Source organism: Peromyscus californicus, unplaced genomic scaffold (genome assembly GCF_007827085.1).
Source record: "Peromyscus californicus insignis strain IS unplaced genomic scaffold, ASM782708v3 Scaffold_13__1_contigs__length_99412109, whole genome shotgun sequence".
In the NCBI taxonomy this organism is placed as follows: domain Eukaryota; kingdom Metazoa; phylum Chordata; class Mammalia; order Rodentia; family Cricetidae; genus Peromyscus; species Peromyscus californicus.
In genome coordinates, this window is record NW_026294424.1 from 6410966 (window position 1) to 6427615 (window position 16650).

General features: G+C 49.6%; 1 protein-coding gene and 1 long non-coding RNA gene across 2 annotated transcripts in view; one reads left to right on the forward strand and one right to left on the reverse strand.

Moving 5' to 3' along the window:
- The window catches only part of LOC128109130 (uncharacterized), a 41224-nt gene extending 38506 nt beyond the window's left edge, over positions 1–2718 (reverse strand). The window contains exon 1 of the long non-coding RNA XR_008217680.1: positions 2605–2718. This is a non-coding gene — a long non-coding RNA (uncharacterized LOC128109130). The remainder of the gene's footprint in view (positions 1–2604) is intronic.
- A 324-nt stretch (positions 2719–3042) lies between these two features.
- Pik3ip1 (phosphoinositide-3-kinase interacting protein 1) lies at positions 3043–15492 on the forward strand. Its single transcript, XM_052736319.1, has 6 exons — positions 3043–3254; positions 4096–4212; positions 4291–4410; positions 5370–5570; positions 5680–5758; positions 13984–15492. The coding sequence occupies exons 1-6, from the start codon at positions 3185–3187 to the stop codon at positions 14186–14188; spliced, it is 792 nt and encodes a 263-aa protein (XP_052592279.1). The 5' UTR covers positions 3043–3184; the 3' UTR covers positions 14189–15492.
- The last annotated feature ends 1158 nt before the right edge of the window (positions 15493–16650 follow it).

The following is a 16650-nucleotide window of genomic DNA, read 5'->3' on the forward strand; positions in this document are numbered from 1 at the left end:
CTGGAACTCACTTGGTAGCCCAAGCCGGCCTCGAACTCACAGAGATCCGCCTGGCTCTGCCTCCCGAGTGCTGGGATTAAAGGCGTGTGCCACCACCGCCCGGCTATTACTCAGGTAACTCTTTAACCCTCAGAGTGTAGTTTTCTGATGCTCTGAATAAATTTGGCTATTGCATGAGATTTTAGTCTGCCTTGTCTTTAGGCCCCACTCTCCCAGGTTCATGCTGCCAACTAGAGTGGTAAGCAATGCTCTTGCCTCACAGTCCTCAGACTCTGAGTTACAGGCATGTACTACATGCGTTATAGCACCTAGCCTGTATACATTCTTTAGCAAGTAAAACATACTCCGGTAAGTAATGTGTCCTTCGCTCTGTATCACTCTTTTCTGTAACAATCTGCAACAATACTGACCTTTCAAATATCATGTCTCTTCCAACTAGAATTTAAACTTCATGAGGGTACAGATTTCAAATATTTTGTTCACACAAATAAGTCCCAGTATCTAAAACTACCACCGAGTATCTAGTAGGTTTTCTTTCTTTCTTTTCTTTCTTTCTTTTTTGAGATAGGGTTTTTCTGTGTGGCCCTGACTGTCCTGGAACTTGCTCTGTAGAACAGGCTAGCCTTGAAATTAGAGAGATCCTTCGGTCTCTGCCTCCCCAGTGCTGGGATTAAAGGCGTGCACTGCTACCATCCAGCATCTAGTAGGTTTAAAAAAATAAGTATTTGTAAAATTAACAAAAATGTTTAGCAATTTTTTTTTTAACGTTTAAGACAGGGTCTCATGTAGCCTAGCTGGCCTCAAACTTCCTATGTACATACCCAAGGATGACCTTGAACTTCTGATCCTCCTGCCTCCACTTCCAGAGCAGGAATTACAGGCTGCTTGTACTTTCTAGTTTGTGTTGGAGAGGACATGGCTCTGTTGGAGAATATTATTTTAAGGGGTGTTACTTTTGTTTATGTTGCCTCTGTTTAACTCTGTGAAGCTGTGTTACTGTGCCTGTCTAGAACACCTGATGGTCTAATAAAGAACTGGCCAATAGCAAGGCAAGAGAAAGGAGAGGTGGGGCTGGCAGGCAGAGAGAATATATAGAAGGAGAAAACTGAGAAAAGATCTAGCAGCCAGAGAAGGAGGAGGACTCCAGGAGCCAGCCACCCAGCTACACAGCAAGCAACTAAGATTTACAGAAGTAAGGGAACGGGAAAAGGAAGATGGGCTAAGATAAGAAAAGCTGGCTAGAAACTAAGCCAAGCTAAGCCTGGCATTCACAAGTAAGAATAAGCCTCCAATATGATTTATTTGGGAGCTGGGTGGCTGGCCCCCAAAAGAGCAAAAACCTCCAACAATATGGCTCTGCACCTGTGAGATCTGAGTTCAAATCTTCAGTGCTCACATTAAAAGCCAGGCATGGCTATGTATACCTTATAACCCAACACTGGAGAGCACAGACAGGAAGATCCCCAGAACAGGAGTGTGCTGTCAGGAGGATCACTGGCCAGCCAACCTAGCTTAAATGTCCCGCTCTGATTCAGTAAGAAACCCTGTTTCAGGGCAGTAAAACACTGGACGTCCTGCTCTGGCTTTCATATCTGCACACATGGGCACATACCACACACTCATGTGTTAACACCCCCACACACACAAGCAAATTCCTTTGGGGGGCATTTATTTGTATGAGTATTTTGCCAGCATGTATGATGTGTACTAGGTGAATGTCTGGTACCTATGAAGGTCAGAAGAGGGTACTGGATGCCCTGGAACTGGATACAGTTGGTCTTGAGCTGAGTGCTGGGGACTGAACCTAGGTCCTCTGCAAGAACAAGTGCTCCTAACCACTGAGCCATCTCTCAGCCCCGACGACATGTTTTTAAAAAACACCTCAGGCGGGTTGAAGAGATGGTTCAGAGGTCAGGAGTACTTGCTGCTCTTCCAGAGGACCTGAGTTGAGTTCCCAGTGCCCACATCCCCCACATCCCATGGCCCACAACTGCCTGGAACCACTGTTCTAGGGGACCTGAAGCTTTCCTGTGGTCTTTGAGTGCACACACGGATAGACACACAAATAAACCTTTTTCTTTTAAAATACACCTCAGGGTTCAATCATTTCTAATTAGGTAGAATCACATCAGCTTTCTACTATGATAAAGTCTACAAAACTTATTTAGTGGTGTTATTTCCCCCTCCCTACATTATTGTGGCAAGATCAAAACAGAATCTCCCATTTCTATTCTGGGATTCGCCTGAGTCACAAGGTAGTCTTGGCAAATCACTCTGCTCTATCTCTCAGTTTACTGAAGCTGCTTGGGAACTTCATCTGCCAGCCAAATAGAAAGAGGGCCCTTTTCCTAACTCCAAAGGCCCCAAGTTACGTGAATGTGGTTTAATGACAGGTATAAATTACTGCAACTGGATCTCCCACAAGACTGGTGCGGGGAGACATGTTACTTAGCTTCAGGGCTGGTAGAAAGGGCAGACTTTACAATATGGCTAGCAAATCCAATGTTTGTATAACATGTATTTTCAACTAAAGATACCCTTTCTGCATTCCTACTATATATGGCTATCCCAAACCTCAAATGTGAGTAAAGGAATGTGACTGACCTGACCCTGGCAAAGTACGGTTAAAATATATACAAATGGGTAGAGAGTTGCTTCCAGGCAGATATTCTTCTGATTTGTGCTGCCTTTGTGGTTTTAAACGCCTCCTGCTTTTGTAGCGAGCATTATCTTTAACTACTGTGCTGTGTGTGCTTCAGCGCTGGGAATCCACCCCACTCCGCGATGCCTTCTGACACGATGACTCTGTACTCACAGATGGAAAAAGAAGAGAAGCAAAGCTCTGGGGATGCGGTCGCGCAGGTCTCAAACGGATCTGCTGCTAAGCAGAGGCTGAACCTCCCTGCCACTCTTGACTTGGCTGAGTTCCTCTCTTGGCTCAGGGTTAGTGATCTGGTATGGTCTAGGAGGCTTAGGACCCAGGGGGCGCCTTTCAGCTGAAAAACACCTCGGCTGCAGCAAGCTAGCTGGGAAGCTCCCAGTTCTAAAGAGAGGCTGTTTACCACAAGAGCATAACAAGGGCCGGTCTGACTGCAAGGCTGGGAACGAGGAGGCAAAACCGCGGCCAAGGAGACCCCATTTGGACACTGGCTGTTCAGTCACCTGCAAGCCGGGAGAGGCGAGGATGCTGCTGGCTTGGGTACATGCATTTCTTCTCAGCAACATGCTTCTGGCAGGAGCCTATGGATCTGGAGGTGAGATTACAATTTTTTCTTTCTTTCTGCAGCAACTTAATGAAGCAGAACGGGTAGAGCCCCGCATTTCCCAAACGCGGCAGGGCTGACAGGGAAGGAAGCTTTGGGCTGTTTTCTTGTGATCCTACGAAAGCTTTTCCTCTCCCCTCTCTCTCCTTCCTTGCTAGAGGCTTGCAGCTCCATCTTTGCCATTAAGAACAAAGACAAGTAGTCACTTTCTCTTTCCCTTTCCCTGAACATGAGTGGATGGAGCTTGGGAGTTATCGCCTCTATCCCCAGAGTCCTGCCCTTTTAAAGTCCCTTGGCTTGCTGTGGCGGGCGCACAGACCTCCTCCCCTCTCCAACTTCCTCCTGTGGCTCTCCGCTGAGAGGAGTGGGAGCTGAAGAGATGTGGCAGATTCCCTCAGCTGGGTCTTTTGCTTCACTAAATCAAAGGCTTTTGTGGCATTCCCTTGGGAGCTGGTGGTGTCTGTTAAACTAGCAGAAGGTGGCCGTATCCGTGGACAGGGAACATCAAGTTTATGTAACATTGACTTCTCAACACTGGGATGACTTCCAGGTCTGACTGCCCAGAACCAAACTCGCCATCTCCACAGACCGACCGACCGACCTTAGCCAGGCTTCCTGCACCTCCATAGTGGTCCCAAGTCCAAGAGTAACACCTTGCACTTGTGCAGCTAAAAAAAAAAAAAAGCTAAATCTCTGAGTGTTGTCTGTGGATCAGATGCCGCTAGGGGCATGCCACGACTCTCCACTTTCACTCTGAGGTACACAGGGCTTTGCCCCCCTGCCAGGCCAGAGAGCGGCACTCAGGGTCCCGGGCGGTTCCTCTTCCTCACAGGCTGCTTCTGGGACAACGGCCACCTGTACCGGGAGGACCAGCCCTCGCCCGCGCCGGGTCTCCGCTGCCTCAACTGGTTGGCCGTGCAAGGCGGCCGCGAGTCGCCCACCGAGCCCAGTGAGTGTCCGCCCGGGGAGGCGGGCGGGGTTGGAGGGCGGCGGCCGCGGCCCTTGACGTCTCTTCTCTCCGCCTCAGGCCCTGGCAACCACAACTACTGCCGGAACCCGGACCAGGACCCGCGTGGGCCCTGGTGCTACATCAGCAGCGAGACCGGCGTCCCCGAGAAGCGGCCTTGCGAGGACGTGCGCTGTCCAGGTAACCACCCGGGACCCCGGGGAGGGGACGCCAGCCCCGGGCGCTAAGCAGCCGCGGTTCCACCCGCCGTGCACGTGCGGCCGCTCGACGCCCGCCCCGCCCCGTTCCGCCCTCGCGCCGTCCGATTGGTCAGAGCTATCTCCAGGCCGCGGAGCCCAAAGCCCATTGGCCGCCGCGGCAGTCGGAGTGAGCTCATCCTCCGCGAGCGCTTGTAAACAACGGTGGGAGGCAGCTTGCTTCTTCAGCAAAGCGCCCCGCTAGCCTTGGCTGGGTGTACCCTCTGCCGTGAGCCAGGTTCGGTGCTCACAACCTCCGGGAAGGAGCCGTGTGAAAGAACTGAGTCACCCAGGAGTTCGGAGACCTGTCAGAGGCCATGGGGGTGTCCAGATTTGTATCCAAAGCTTTTAGACTTCAGATAACTAAGACAGTTCTCTAGGATTAAACAAAAGGATCAAGGTCAAGCATTTAACACTGTGATTGGCACGAATCTCGAGCTCAGTGTGGACTGTCTCCTGACGTGAAAACGGGAACCCCTCTGGCAAATCCAGCTGGGTGTTGGAAGATATTAAGGACTTGAAGAGACAAAGTGGGAGACAGGAAACGCTGTTCCATAAGATGCTTTCCTCACATTTGCCTTGTACACATCCCATCCCTTTCAGGTCCGATCTTGCCCCGGGGCAGGCAGGGGAGTTGTTTTTCCTTTCTGTTTTTGAGACAGGGGCTGACTGTGCAACCCTGGCTGGCCAGGGACTCACAGAGATCCTCCTGCCCCTGCCTCCTGAGTTCGTCAATTCGGTGTTCACCACCACTCCTGGCCTGGGACAGGGTTTGATTTCAGTCTAGGGGAGCATTTTAGGGTGGACCCCCTGCCCTAATGCCCCCAACACTCAGGTCAGGTTCAGCTGTAGAATGCACTCTGGGTAGGCTCTGATGAGAGCATTTTCTCACCTCACCTCCAGAGGCCACTTCCCAAGCACCAGCAGCTTCTACATTACAGCTGGAAGAGAAGTCTGATGCACCAGGTGACGAAGAGGCACAGGTGTTCCCTCCTGCTAATGTCCTGCCAGCCAGGAGTGAGGCAGCAGAGGTGCAGCCAGTGATTGGGATCAGTCAGCGTGTGGGGATGAACTCCAAGGAGAAGAAGGACCTGGGAACTCTGGGTATGGTTGCCCGCCCCCCTCCACTGCCTTTGTTGGAATTCTTCAGATGATGTAGTTTGCTGATTGTCGGGGGAGTAGCTAATAGGACCTTGTGTCCTGTCCCCCGCAGGCTATGTGCTGGGCATTACTATGATGGTGATCATCATTGCCATTGGAGTTGGCATCATCCTGGGCTACACTTACAAGAGGTGAGTAGTTTCTCTTCCGGGCTCTCTTGGAATAGGGCTAAGGAAGAGACACAATATCAGATCAGTTTCTTGGTGGCTTTCAAAAGGAAGTAAGGTATTGAAGGAAGAAAAACCAGCTCAAGCCGGGCGGTGGTGGCGCACGCCTTTAATCCCAGCACTCGGGAGGCAGAGCCAGGCGGATGGATCTCTGTGAGTTCGAGAGGCCAGCCTGGGCTACTGAGTGAGTTCCAGGAAAAGGCGCAAAGCTACACAGAGAAACCCTATCTTGAAAAACCAAAAAAAAAAAAAAAAAAAAAAAAAAAACTAGCTCAAGAGTAGAGATTTGGTTCTAGTCACTACCAGGTGATCTCAGATGGCTAGGGTAAGGACTTGGATACTGATACCCCTCCCCCGCAAGGTCTCCATCTGTAACCCAGACTGGCCTTGAAGGAGGAGTCTCAAACTCATAATCCTCCTGCCTGCACCTCTTTAGTGGGATTTATGAGCACATTTCACCATGCTCTGAAGGAGACCAGATTCATTTTGTTGAATTTTAAAATTCTGCTACTAAGATGGGTGTGATGGATGTATATCTGCTATAATCCCAGAACTCAGAGACTGAGGCAGGAGGTTTACAAGTTTGGGACTGTCTCAAGTAGAAGAGTTGCTTGAGTTTGTTGTCTGCATGTGATGGTATGGATGTGTACCTCATGAGCACTTGGTACCTAGGGAGTCCAGAAGTGGATTTGAATTTACTGGAGTTGGAGTTGCTACCAACTCCAGTACACAGTGAGCTACCCCAAAGGTGCTGGGAATTGAACCCCTGGTCCTCTGGAAGAACAGCCAGTGCTCTTAACTGCTGAACCATCATCTCTCCCGTCCTAAGACATGGTCTTTAATCTCAGTAGGCAGAAGGTGAATTGTCTCTATTTGTACGCCGATCTGGGTTACAGAGTGAGACTATGTGTCAAAACAAGACATTCTGCTACTGGAAAAGGTTCCTAGCCCTTGGTCTTGCAGTCTCACAGTTGCGGCTTACATTTCCTCAGTGGGATGTTCTTTAGGGTAGGAAGAAGAAAAGAAATGTTACAAGAGAATAATCCATTTGCTATTCCTTACCCCATATGAAAGTACCAGAGGCTTTTGGGAAGCAGGGACAAACCTGCAGCCGGACCGCAGGAGGAGGAATGCTTATTTTGAAAGGGCTCCGGAGAAGTCCTGTGGGGCAGGCCTCTCCTAATCCGTGGTGTGTGGCTCTAAGAGTCAAAACCACCGTTACAGGACTGGCTGGTGGACAAAACAGGTATTTGACTTCCAGCCCCGAGGACCAGCTGTATTTCTCGGACCCAAGAAGCCTTCCTGTAAGGAACTGATGCAGTCCAAGAGTGAGAGCCCTTAGCTGAGCCATGTTGAAGTGCCTCTCAGCCATTATTTTATAAACCCTGGGTGTTCTTAGAGGCACGGATTCAGCCGGATTGCAGATCGAAAGGGGAAGTGTGGTATAATTACCACGGCAACCACGGGTGCCACCTGCTTCTGCTGCTTCAAACACTTGGCATGCCCCAGCTTCACTTTTTTGTTTTGAGACAGGGTCTCACGTAGTTCAGGCTGGCCTTGAATTCATTATATGGCAAAATATGATCTTGAGTTCTTCGTTGTTGTTGTTGGTGGTGGTGGTGGTTTTTTTGTTTTGTTTTGTTTTTGGAGACAGGGTCTCACTATGTAACTCTGGCTGGCATGGATCTCTCTAAGTAGATCAGTCTGGCCTTGAATTCACTGAGAAGTGCCTGCCTTTGCCTCCAGAGTGCTAGGTTTAAAGACACCAAGCCTGGCTCCTTGAATTTTTAATCCCCCTGCTTCCTCCCCATGAGAGCTGAGATTATCCTCACAGTCACTCTTAGGAGACAAATGCTATCCTTCCCAGTTTTCAGATGAGGAAACTTGAGGCTAGAAACTCAAGGCTAGGTGCCTTGCCTGTGGTTACACATCCAGAATATGGTGGAACAAACTGCCACCTGTGTGACTGGGCAGGCTGCTTCTTGTTACTAGTCCAAAGCATTCCTGTGGGGCAAATGTGTGTGACAGCTTAGCACAGTGCATGGCACACAGGAAATGGTTCATAAATAGCCCTGTTATGCTTATCTTTAAAATGTGGGGACTTGCCGAGTTCTTTACCTTTTCTGGGTCTCAGTTTACTCATGAGTCGGGAGTTAGAGATGAGGACTGCAGCTCTGATGTTTCGAGAAGGACACTGTTGACTGTGTTGGTTTGAATCCCAGGGCTTCCATTTGCTTGAGCAGATGGTTTTACTGGTTTCTCTGATTGTCCATGAGTCAGGGAACAGAGAGGTTCAGAGTCAGGAACCATGGGCCCGAGGGAGCATCCTGACCCCCAAGACCGAGGCTGTGGTCCACAGAAGGGCTGCTGACATGAAGGTCCAGGGACACCTGCTTGTTCACTTAAAAGGTGAAGAAAAAGAGTAGTTGCTTTGCCTGTACAAGCCATTGACCCCAACCATGCTGACTTGAGCCCTGAAATACTCTTCTCTTCCTCAGCCTCTGGCAGCATTTGGCTGCCATCCAATATGTGACAGTTTCCAGACCTTCCAGGTGCTCAAAGTAACTGCTCTTAATGCTAAGCTCAGCTGGTGCCCAGTGTAGAAACCAGGTCTTCTTTTTTTCTTTTCGTTCCTCTCTTTTAGGCTGTCATGGGACTGCCATGTGACCTTGAGATTACCTTCCTGTAAACTTGGGGAAGGCAGTCCCCAGACTGTCACTAACCTCGGACCACCCCTTTCCTTAGCAAACATGCTCTGAGAACAACCTGTTCAACAGGAAACCACATGTGGGTTAGAAAAGCTCCGAGCCACCTTCTCCCCACCATTCGGGGACAGATGTCAGGGCAAGAACTGGAAGGTGAATGTCATTTCAGGCAGCTTTTGCTTGGTGGGCATCTTGCCTGTTAAATGGGGATATTGCTCCCCATACATCCAGCCACCCAGAAGTATTATATGTAAGCAGCAGCACAATATCAGATACGAATCTCAATCCTAGCTCTTTGTTTCATGCTTTCTTGGTAAGTGAGGCCCTTTCTCTGATCTTGCCCCAGGTTCTTCCTAATGAGGAGCTGATGCCTAGGAGAGTTAAAGTACCATGTCCTAGGTGCCCAGACTAGACCATGTGGTGGTGGTGTTGTGTGTGTGTTTCGTGTTCACTTTTGAGATAGGTTCTCACTCCGTAGCCCAGGCTGGCTAGGAACTCGCTCTCTTATTTATGTGTGTGGGTGTTTTGTCTGCATGTATGTCTGTGCATCGTGCATACCTGGAGGGTTGTGAGCTGCTGCCATGTGGTTGCTGGGAATCAAACCTGGGTCCTCTGAAAGAGCAGCAAATGCTCTTTACTGCTGAGCCATCTCTCCAGCCACGGCCAGGAATTCTTGGTCTTCATGCCTCAACTTCCCTGAGTGCTAGGATTACAGGTAGGAAGCATGAGCCACCATGTCTGGCTGGACAGGAAGATATATCTAAAGACTGTCAGTCCTCTCCAGAAAGTCTGTCAAAGCCCGGGAGCTTCATCTAAATTTCAGTTACTAGGGGCAGTAGGAAAAAGAGAAACTTCTCAAAACATGACAGAGTTAGAAAGCAAAAGAAATAAGATCTTGTTCTGGAATTCCCTCCACTTGTGGATCCACACACAGCACATTATTTACCTTGTCTGGGCCTTGATGTACTCACCAGGGAGTGAGCTCTGCTGACCCTCCCAGCCCTGATACTTCTTTAGAGGACAAAAGAGGACATATTGCTTGGTTTAAATCCTAGCTCTGCTCTTGGCTTAACACTTCTCTCCCTCGTCGACCCCTTCTCGGCCTTTTCAGGTCTGAGATGATACTAGATAATACTTAGGTCTCACGAGGATGGAATCGGTGTGCTTTGGGTATACTGTTGTATGTCTGTACGACAGCCACCTTGGGAAACTTGCCCAGAGCAGCAGGGTGGCGCAGCATGGCTCCTGACTTGGAAAACAGCAGCAGCTCAGAGGAATCATTGAAGAAACCTGCACTGCCTTGAAGAGGTCTCCATTGTTTCCATAACCTTGGGGTTAGAAGCCAGAGGCAGGTAGCTCTGCTTCCTCACATCTCTCCTCTCTGGCCAGCCCGGCTTGCATGTCTGACCGCAGAGCAGTCAGGGTAATTCCACAGGACCTGGGGCTTGGCTGATGGAGGGAGCTTCCCAGAGTTGGGAAGGGTGGGCAGGCATCAGGCTTCCTCCTGGGAGGAAGGGCTTAAAGGTGGGGATAGAAGGGAACTAGTTTGGCTGGGTCTTTGTCCTAGGAACTTAGGCCAGGAGGTTCAGCCAGGCCCCTGACGGGCAGCTCCCTGTCCCTGCTGTCTTAGCTCTGCAGGGAGCTCTTAAGCTCTGATAAAAAGGGAGGGAAACGGTAAGTCAACACCATTTCACCCCCTTGGGAGAGGAGCTGAGTCGGTGAATAAGCCTTTGTTCTATCTTGGCTGCCCGACAACAGCCCGACTTTCCCCCACCCCCACGGCAGTGAGAGGGTGCTGGGCCGACTAATGGTCAGTTTAGCAGGCCTGGCAGCATCAGCAACTTCATCTCTAGGATTCCCAGGCAGGACTCACAGCAGGCACGTGGGGTCAGGCATGCTTCCAGGCTCCTGAATGGATGAGGCCAATCCAGACTGGTCACAGTGTCTGCTAACTTTACCCTTGGTTGCTCTTCCAGCCCCTCTCTCCCCATTAACAGAAATTGATTTTACCCCTCTAGGCTTGTGTGTGATGAGGCCTGACAGTTATCAGCTGCTCAGCAGGTTACAGACACATGCTTCCTTCATGAAGGAGGGAGCTGAGGACAGCAAGGCTTCTTCATGTAGGAAATGGACAGTGCACGTGTAAAGTGTGTGGTATCCATCAAAGATGTAGTAGTACCTCTCTTCCTGGGTGACAGGACACTCCTGGTACCTTGATCAGGTATTCCAGAAGTCATGGGTTCCTGGTTTGCCTTCTTCCTCCAGCCTTCTTGTAGACTTTGAATTTTAGCCTCTGGCAAAAGATACTTGAATGTTTCATTTTTGTAAATCGCTAGCTCAGGGAGGAGGATCCTTTACTAAAATTAAACCCAGACCCTCCAAATGTTTCTGTACGTGAGCAGTCTTGAAGAGCATGGCTTTTTATTATGCAGATAGGTGTTTCCTTCCGTAGGGCAGCCAACCACAGCTGATGGGTGACTCAGGGTGTGAGGGAGGGAATGGTTATTCTAGAAGGCCCTCTCCATGAATCGTGGATCTGTTTCTGCCTGTGGGTGCTCTGGGAGGTTTTCTGCTGTGGGAATTGATACCCAGTACAGATGCTAATGAAAGAATGGGTGCTGGGTGTAGTGACACACGCCTTTCATCCCAGTGTTTGGGGGCGGGGGCAGAAGAAGGAAGATCTGTGAGTTCAAGGCCAGCCTGGTCTACAAAGTGAGTTCCAGGACAGCTAGGGCTGTTACACAGAAAAACCCTGTATCAAAAAATGAACGAACAAAGAAAAGGGGGGAAAAAAAGATGGGCTAGGCCTAGGTTTCCATGTTGAGGAACTCAGTTGCCCCTGTCTCCCAGGTACCATAGGAGGATGAGCCTGCTGTGACCTTACATTTGGAATCAGATCATATCTCAGGTGGGGGACTCTCACAGAATATCTAGGGCTCTGGAGATTATCATGTCCCAACTTCTTATCTCACGATGGTGAAATTAAGACCCAGAGAGGAGGGCATCACTAAGTCAGGCGAGTTCTTGTCTTGGCTAGGTACTAGGAGAGGTCTTTGGAGGGAGATGAAGGCCATGTTGCCCCGTGAGTCAGGGCAAATGATCATAACCCAGGAGTTCATGCAGCAGCCTCACTAGTGTCAACATTCTTTATTATTATTATTATTATTGTTTTTGTTTTTGTTTTTTTGAGACAGGGTTTCTCTGTGTAGCTTTGGAGCCTGTCCTGGATCTCATTCTGTAGACCAGGCTGGCCTCGAACTCACAGAGATCTGCCTGGCTCTGCCTCCCGAGTGCTGGGATTAAAGGCATGTGCCACGACTGCCCGGCGTGTCAACATTCTTTCACATGATCTTCGAGGCAGATGAAGAAAACCAGGCACAGAGGGCTGTTTTGCCAAGCATTAAACAGGCTGAGCTGGAGCTAGGATACTCAGGAGTCAAGAGAACTGGCTAATTGAAAGAGAGCCCTAGGTTCCTGTGCATTTGACCTCCAGTACTCCATTCTCCAGCTCTTATCATTGTACATCACGTGATGAATGCAGACCACAGCTGGTCATAGCTATGTCCCTGAGATCTGAACCAGGCTCCTGTGTTTTGTTTCAGTTGGAGGGGAGGTCTGGGCAGGACAGGGAGCAGGTTCTCATGGAGGGAAGAGGCCCCTGCTCTCCTTGCTGTGATGAGTGGGTTTCACAGCACACAATGGGCAGGACCATCTTGGAGATGTAGTGGCCTTGTTGACTGGCTTGGATGACTTCGGCCCTGGGCCTTCTTGTTGTTTCAACTGTTGATGAACACCAGTGTGTTGTTCTTTTTTTTTTTTTTTTTTTTTTTAGATTTATTTATTTATTATGTATACAGTGTTCTGCCTGCATGCATGTCTGCAGGCCAGAAGAGGGCACCAGATCTCATTACAGATGGTTGTGAGCCACCATGTAGTTACTGGGAATTGAACTCAGGACCTCTGGAAGAGCAGTCAGTGCTATCCAGCCCCAGTGTGTTATTCTTGAGCAGATGTGTTATGCATGAGCAGACGGAGGGGACCTGTGCTGACTTCCTCATCCTCCCACTCCTGCAGTTCCTCCGGGGGCCGTCCCACTCTTGGGTTTATTGAGATTTGTGGTGGTTTCGTTGGAAGATCACTCCCTCCACTGCATTGCTCTGGCCTCTACTCCAGCGTCCTGTGTTGTTTTATCATATCTCCCTCTGACAGGGTTTTCCTGGCAGCTGAGCCCAGGTTGTTGGTTTCAAAGGATCTGCCTTTAGGTTCTGGACTGGTTCTGGCATGCAGTCTATTGGACAAGACCTAAGTTTGAAGCTGGGCAGTAGTGGCACAGGCCTTTAGTCCCAGTACTCAAAAGGCAGAGGCAGGTGGATCTCTGAATTTGAGGCCAGCCTGGTCTACAGAGCTAGTTCTAGGACAGCCAGGGCTACACAGAGAAACCCTGTCTTGGAAAAAAAAAAAAAAAAAGACCCAAGTTTGAATCCCTATACCACCATGTCTGCCTTAGGGGCTGACTCTGGGTCACAACTTCTCTTAACAGCAGCCAGAACACAATAAACTTGTTGGAGCCTATCCTGCATCCTCAGAGCATCCTGTAAATGTTCTGGACCATTTCTTTGTTTATAAAATGAACAAGAACTAAGTTTTCAGGCTGAACAGAGAATGAAGTGAGATGATTCATACATACATACATACATACATACATACATCCTGGGCATAGAGTGAGTAGTCTATATAAGCAGAGCAGCACTATGGCTCAGATGGGTCTCTGAGTATCAGGAGATATCAAAGGCAGTGACAAATTTGAGAAGTTTGAAAACATGTTCATTGTTCTATGCAGCCCTGACCCTTTCTGCCTCTGCATGGGTTGGGAATGGTTTGTTTCCAGCCTGGGCTCCCACTTTCCAGGACTATAGGATGAGAAAGCAGTCTTTAAAACAAAAACTTGTTTCGTGGTGGAGAGGGTGCCTGCCTGCTGCTGCAGGTGTAGAGGTCAGAGGGCAGCTTGTGAGATGGGTTCTCCTTTGAACTCAGGTCACCAGGCTTGGCGGTAGGTGCCTTTACTTGCTGAACCTTCTCACCAGCCTAAGGCAGGCTTTAGCAGGATGGTCTGGTCCACGTTCTGGACAATTTCTTTGGTTAGGGATGAAGCTCGGGTCATTCTTTGGGTCTCTGGGATCCCTGGGCTGAAAACAAAGCTCCACTTTGCTTTCAGTTCCTTTCTTCTCCACCGTCCTCACTGGATCTCATGGAGCTGCCATCCCCACCCTACAGTGGGGAGCAGAGACAAGAGCCAGCAGCAATGCCTTGTGGAGTGTAAGGCAGCCTGGACGATGGCTAGCTAATGTCTTGGGCCTAGGCTGGTGTTAGTCCTGGCTTGGTCAGGTGATTCGTCACCAGGGTGAGCTCCTGCTCCGGCTTTGGGAAGTGAATTGAGCAAAGCCATGATGGAAGCACACCCTGAGTGTTTTCTCTTCCTGACAGGGGGAAGGACCTGAAAGAGCAACATGATCAGAAAGTGTGTGAGAGGGAGATGCAGCGAATCACCCTGCCGCTGTCTGCCTTCACCAACCCTACCTGTGAGACCACGGACGAAAAGACCATCATTGTTCACAGCAACCAGACTCCTGCTGACCCTCAGGAGGGCAGCACCCTCCTTGTGGGCCAGGCTGGCACCCCTGGGGCCTGAGCCCCTTCAGTGGGCAGGTGCCCATGCAGACACTGGTACAGGACAGGCCACCCTCCTGCAGCTGGGAGGAGCTACATTTTTGTGTTGTGGTTAAAACCCTATCCCATTTTTCTTTTGGGCGGGAGATGTGACTCCTCATGACACAAGCAGAAGCAAGTGGCATTATGGGTGAGTGTGAGGAGGCTGGGTAGGGTCCCTCAGTGCTCTTTTCTATCCCTTGGAGCAGGATTCGCCTGTGGATAGTGACTGGCACAGTAGCCACAGTGGCGCTGTGGCACTAAGGGCTTCCACGTTGCCTGAACCAGGGAAAGACACCGAAGGTGCTGTACACCTAAGGTGGCCTCAGCCTCTGCCTTCCCACTTGTCACCCAGGAACTTGAGTGGCGTATACTGTTATTCATAGTTAAGGTCAAACAGGTCATGCATGAGGCAGCATTAAAAACAAAATATATATATATATATAGTATTTGGGATGGAAGGTCCCCTCTGACTTCTGAGAACCAGAAATGAATTTATACAACAGTCAGAACTTTGGGCTGCAAATAGATTCTAGATGGGGGCTACTGGGTGTGCCCCAGCTTGCTGGCAGTGATGTGCCTTGATAACTGTGGGCCAGGCCTGGGCCCAAGGGATTCTTCCTGTTTTGTAAAGAAAGGGAAGAATTCCATAAACATTCCACTTAGGAAGACACGGGAGAAGGGCCCACTTCTGTCTTCAGCCTCAGGTGTGGGTCTTCAGATTGTCTCTTCAGGGGTGGATAGGAACCTCTCCATTTTGTGCTGATAAGAGAATAGCCACCCAACCCGTGGGAATTATACAGTCAGCGGCTGCTGAACCTAGAGTAAGTCCAGAGGCTCGGTAACAAAGGCACGGAGGGGCTCACAGCAGCCCGATGGCTCCAGGCCAGTGCCTTCCACAGGGCTGGGCTTGCAACCTGCATAAAACAATCACTGAAGCGCTGGGAAGGACCTTCAGGGTCTCCAGAGAGGGAAAGTGTCTTGTCCAAGATCAAAGCAACTTCTGGATGGCCGGGAGTCCCCAGCCAGGCGCTCTCTACTGCCCAACACAGAGAGGGTGGGTGGGGTCCACTCCCTTCACCAGGCTGTTGCCTGGAGCCATCTGTTGAGGGGGCCTAGACCTCAGGGTTCCCATGGTGGAATTGACTATGGGAAAGAAAACAGTACTACTTCCTACTTTTCTATGAAAGTACTTCTCTGTGTGTGTTTTATATACCTCATTCTGACACCTGTGTATTAACTGTGGGAAATTGCTCTGCATTTGACTTATATAAACATAAAACACAACTCCGCTTGCCACATTTTTGTGGTGCTGGGAATGCTCCCCCAGTACCTGTCCATACCTATGCCTTCTTGATCACAGTGGCCCAGTCACTGGGAGGTAGTAATAGCCGAACTGCTACAAACTGCAGCCCCCCTCTACACACCCCCATTATCAAGGTAACCATGAATATCTTAAAGTTGAAACTACAAGTTGATCCCTTAAATTCTCTCCTTTAGTGTTCTTTCCAAGGTAGAGGAGTTAGGATGAACCTCCCAACAGCTTTTGTTGGGGACTAGACACAAGGGCAGTTGGCAATTCCACACAGGCAGCTGAAGGAGAAACAGGTAGACGGGCTGCCTGGGGCTGAGGATGGTTCTTGCAGGTTGTTCCTAGGGTTAGGAGGGAAGTTACTGAGTTGGGAAGGGCTGAGTAGTGTGTGGGGTGTGTCTTCAAGTTTTATCGGGGGACCTCAGTAACGGGTTAAGTTCTAGGTATATCCAGCCGGGGTGACCTTGCCCATGCTCAGACATTGCTCTAAATGTTTTCAGCAACGGGAACCTCAGATCATCAGTTGTTTACTAGGGGCTAGATTCCACTTTTAATGGGAAATTTTCAACCACATGATGCTTAGGAGAAATTATCTTTAGGTTTATAGAAAAATTTTTGGCTGTTGCTAAGAAGACTAGGCTGGCCTTCAATTCACGGTGATCTTCCAGCCTCTTTATCTCAAGTGCAGATTTATAAACAGACTACCACACTGGGCGCAAGTTGTTTGTTTTTGTGCCCAGGACCTCACCAAACAGTGGCATCACTTGGCCCAGTAGTCTATTGAAGAAGCTTTGGAAGCAGAAGGCCCCTGAGGACTAGGTCAGCAGCTGAGAGCCAGGCCCAATAGCTTTGTGGGGCTAAAATAAGGTCATCGACCTGCTCCACAGAGGGGGCTACATCTAGTGGATGTGCATGACCTCTGAAGGTTTGCTATCTAGGGGAGGGGATTAGACTGGAGACTGAGAATTCCCTGATGTGAGGACTTACATGGCTTGGGCCTCAAGGTGAACAGACGACTGTGTATCTTTAAAAAATTCTAAACAAATTTGATGTGAATGTATGTGCCTGAGAGTATATATTTGTACTACACGTGTGCAGGAGCCCACAGATGTAAGAGATGCTGAATACCCCTG

Excerpts from the sequence above, each read along its gene's own strand:
- Pik3ip1 (XM_052736319.1), top strand. The coding sequence starts at position 3,185 with ATGCTGCTGGCTTGGGTACATGCATTTCTTCTCAGCAACATGCTTCTG. Across the intron at positions 4,213-4,290 it reads CGAGTCGCCCACCGAGCCCA|GCCCTGGCAACCACAACTAC; the intron begins GTGAGTGTCCGC and ends TCTCCGCCTCAG. Across the intron at positions 5,571-5,679 it reads GAAGGACCTGGGAACTCTGG|GCTATGTGCTGGGCATTACT; the intron begins GTATGGTTGCCC and ends TGTCCCCCGCAG.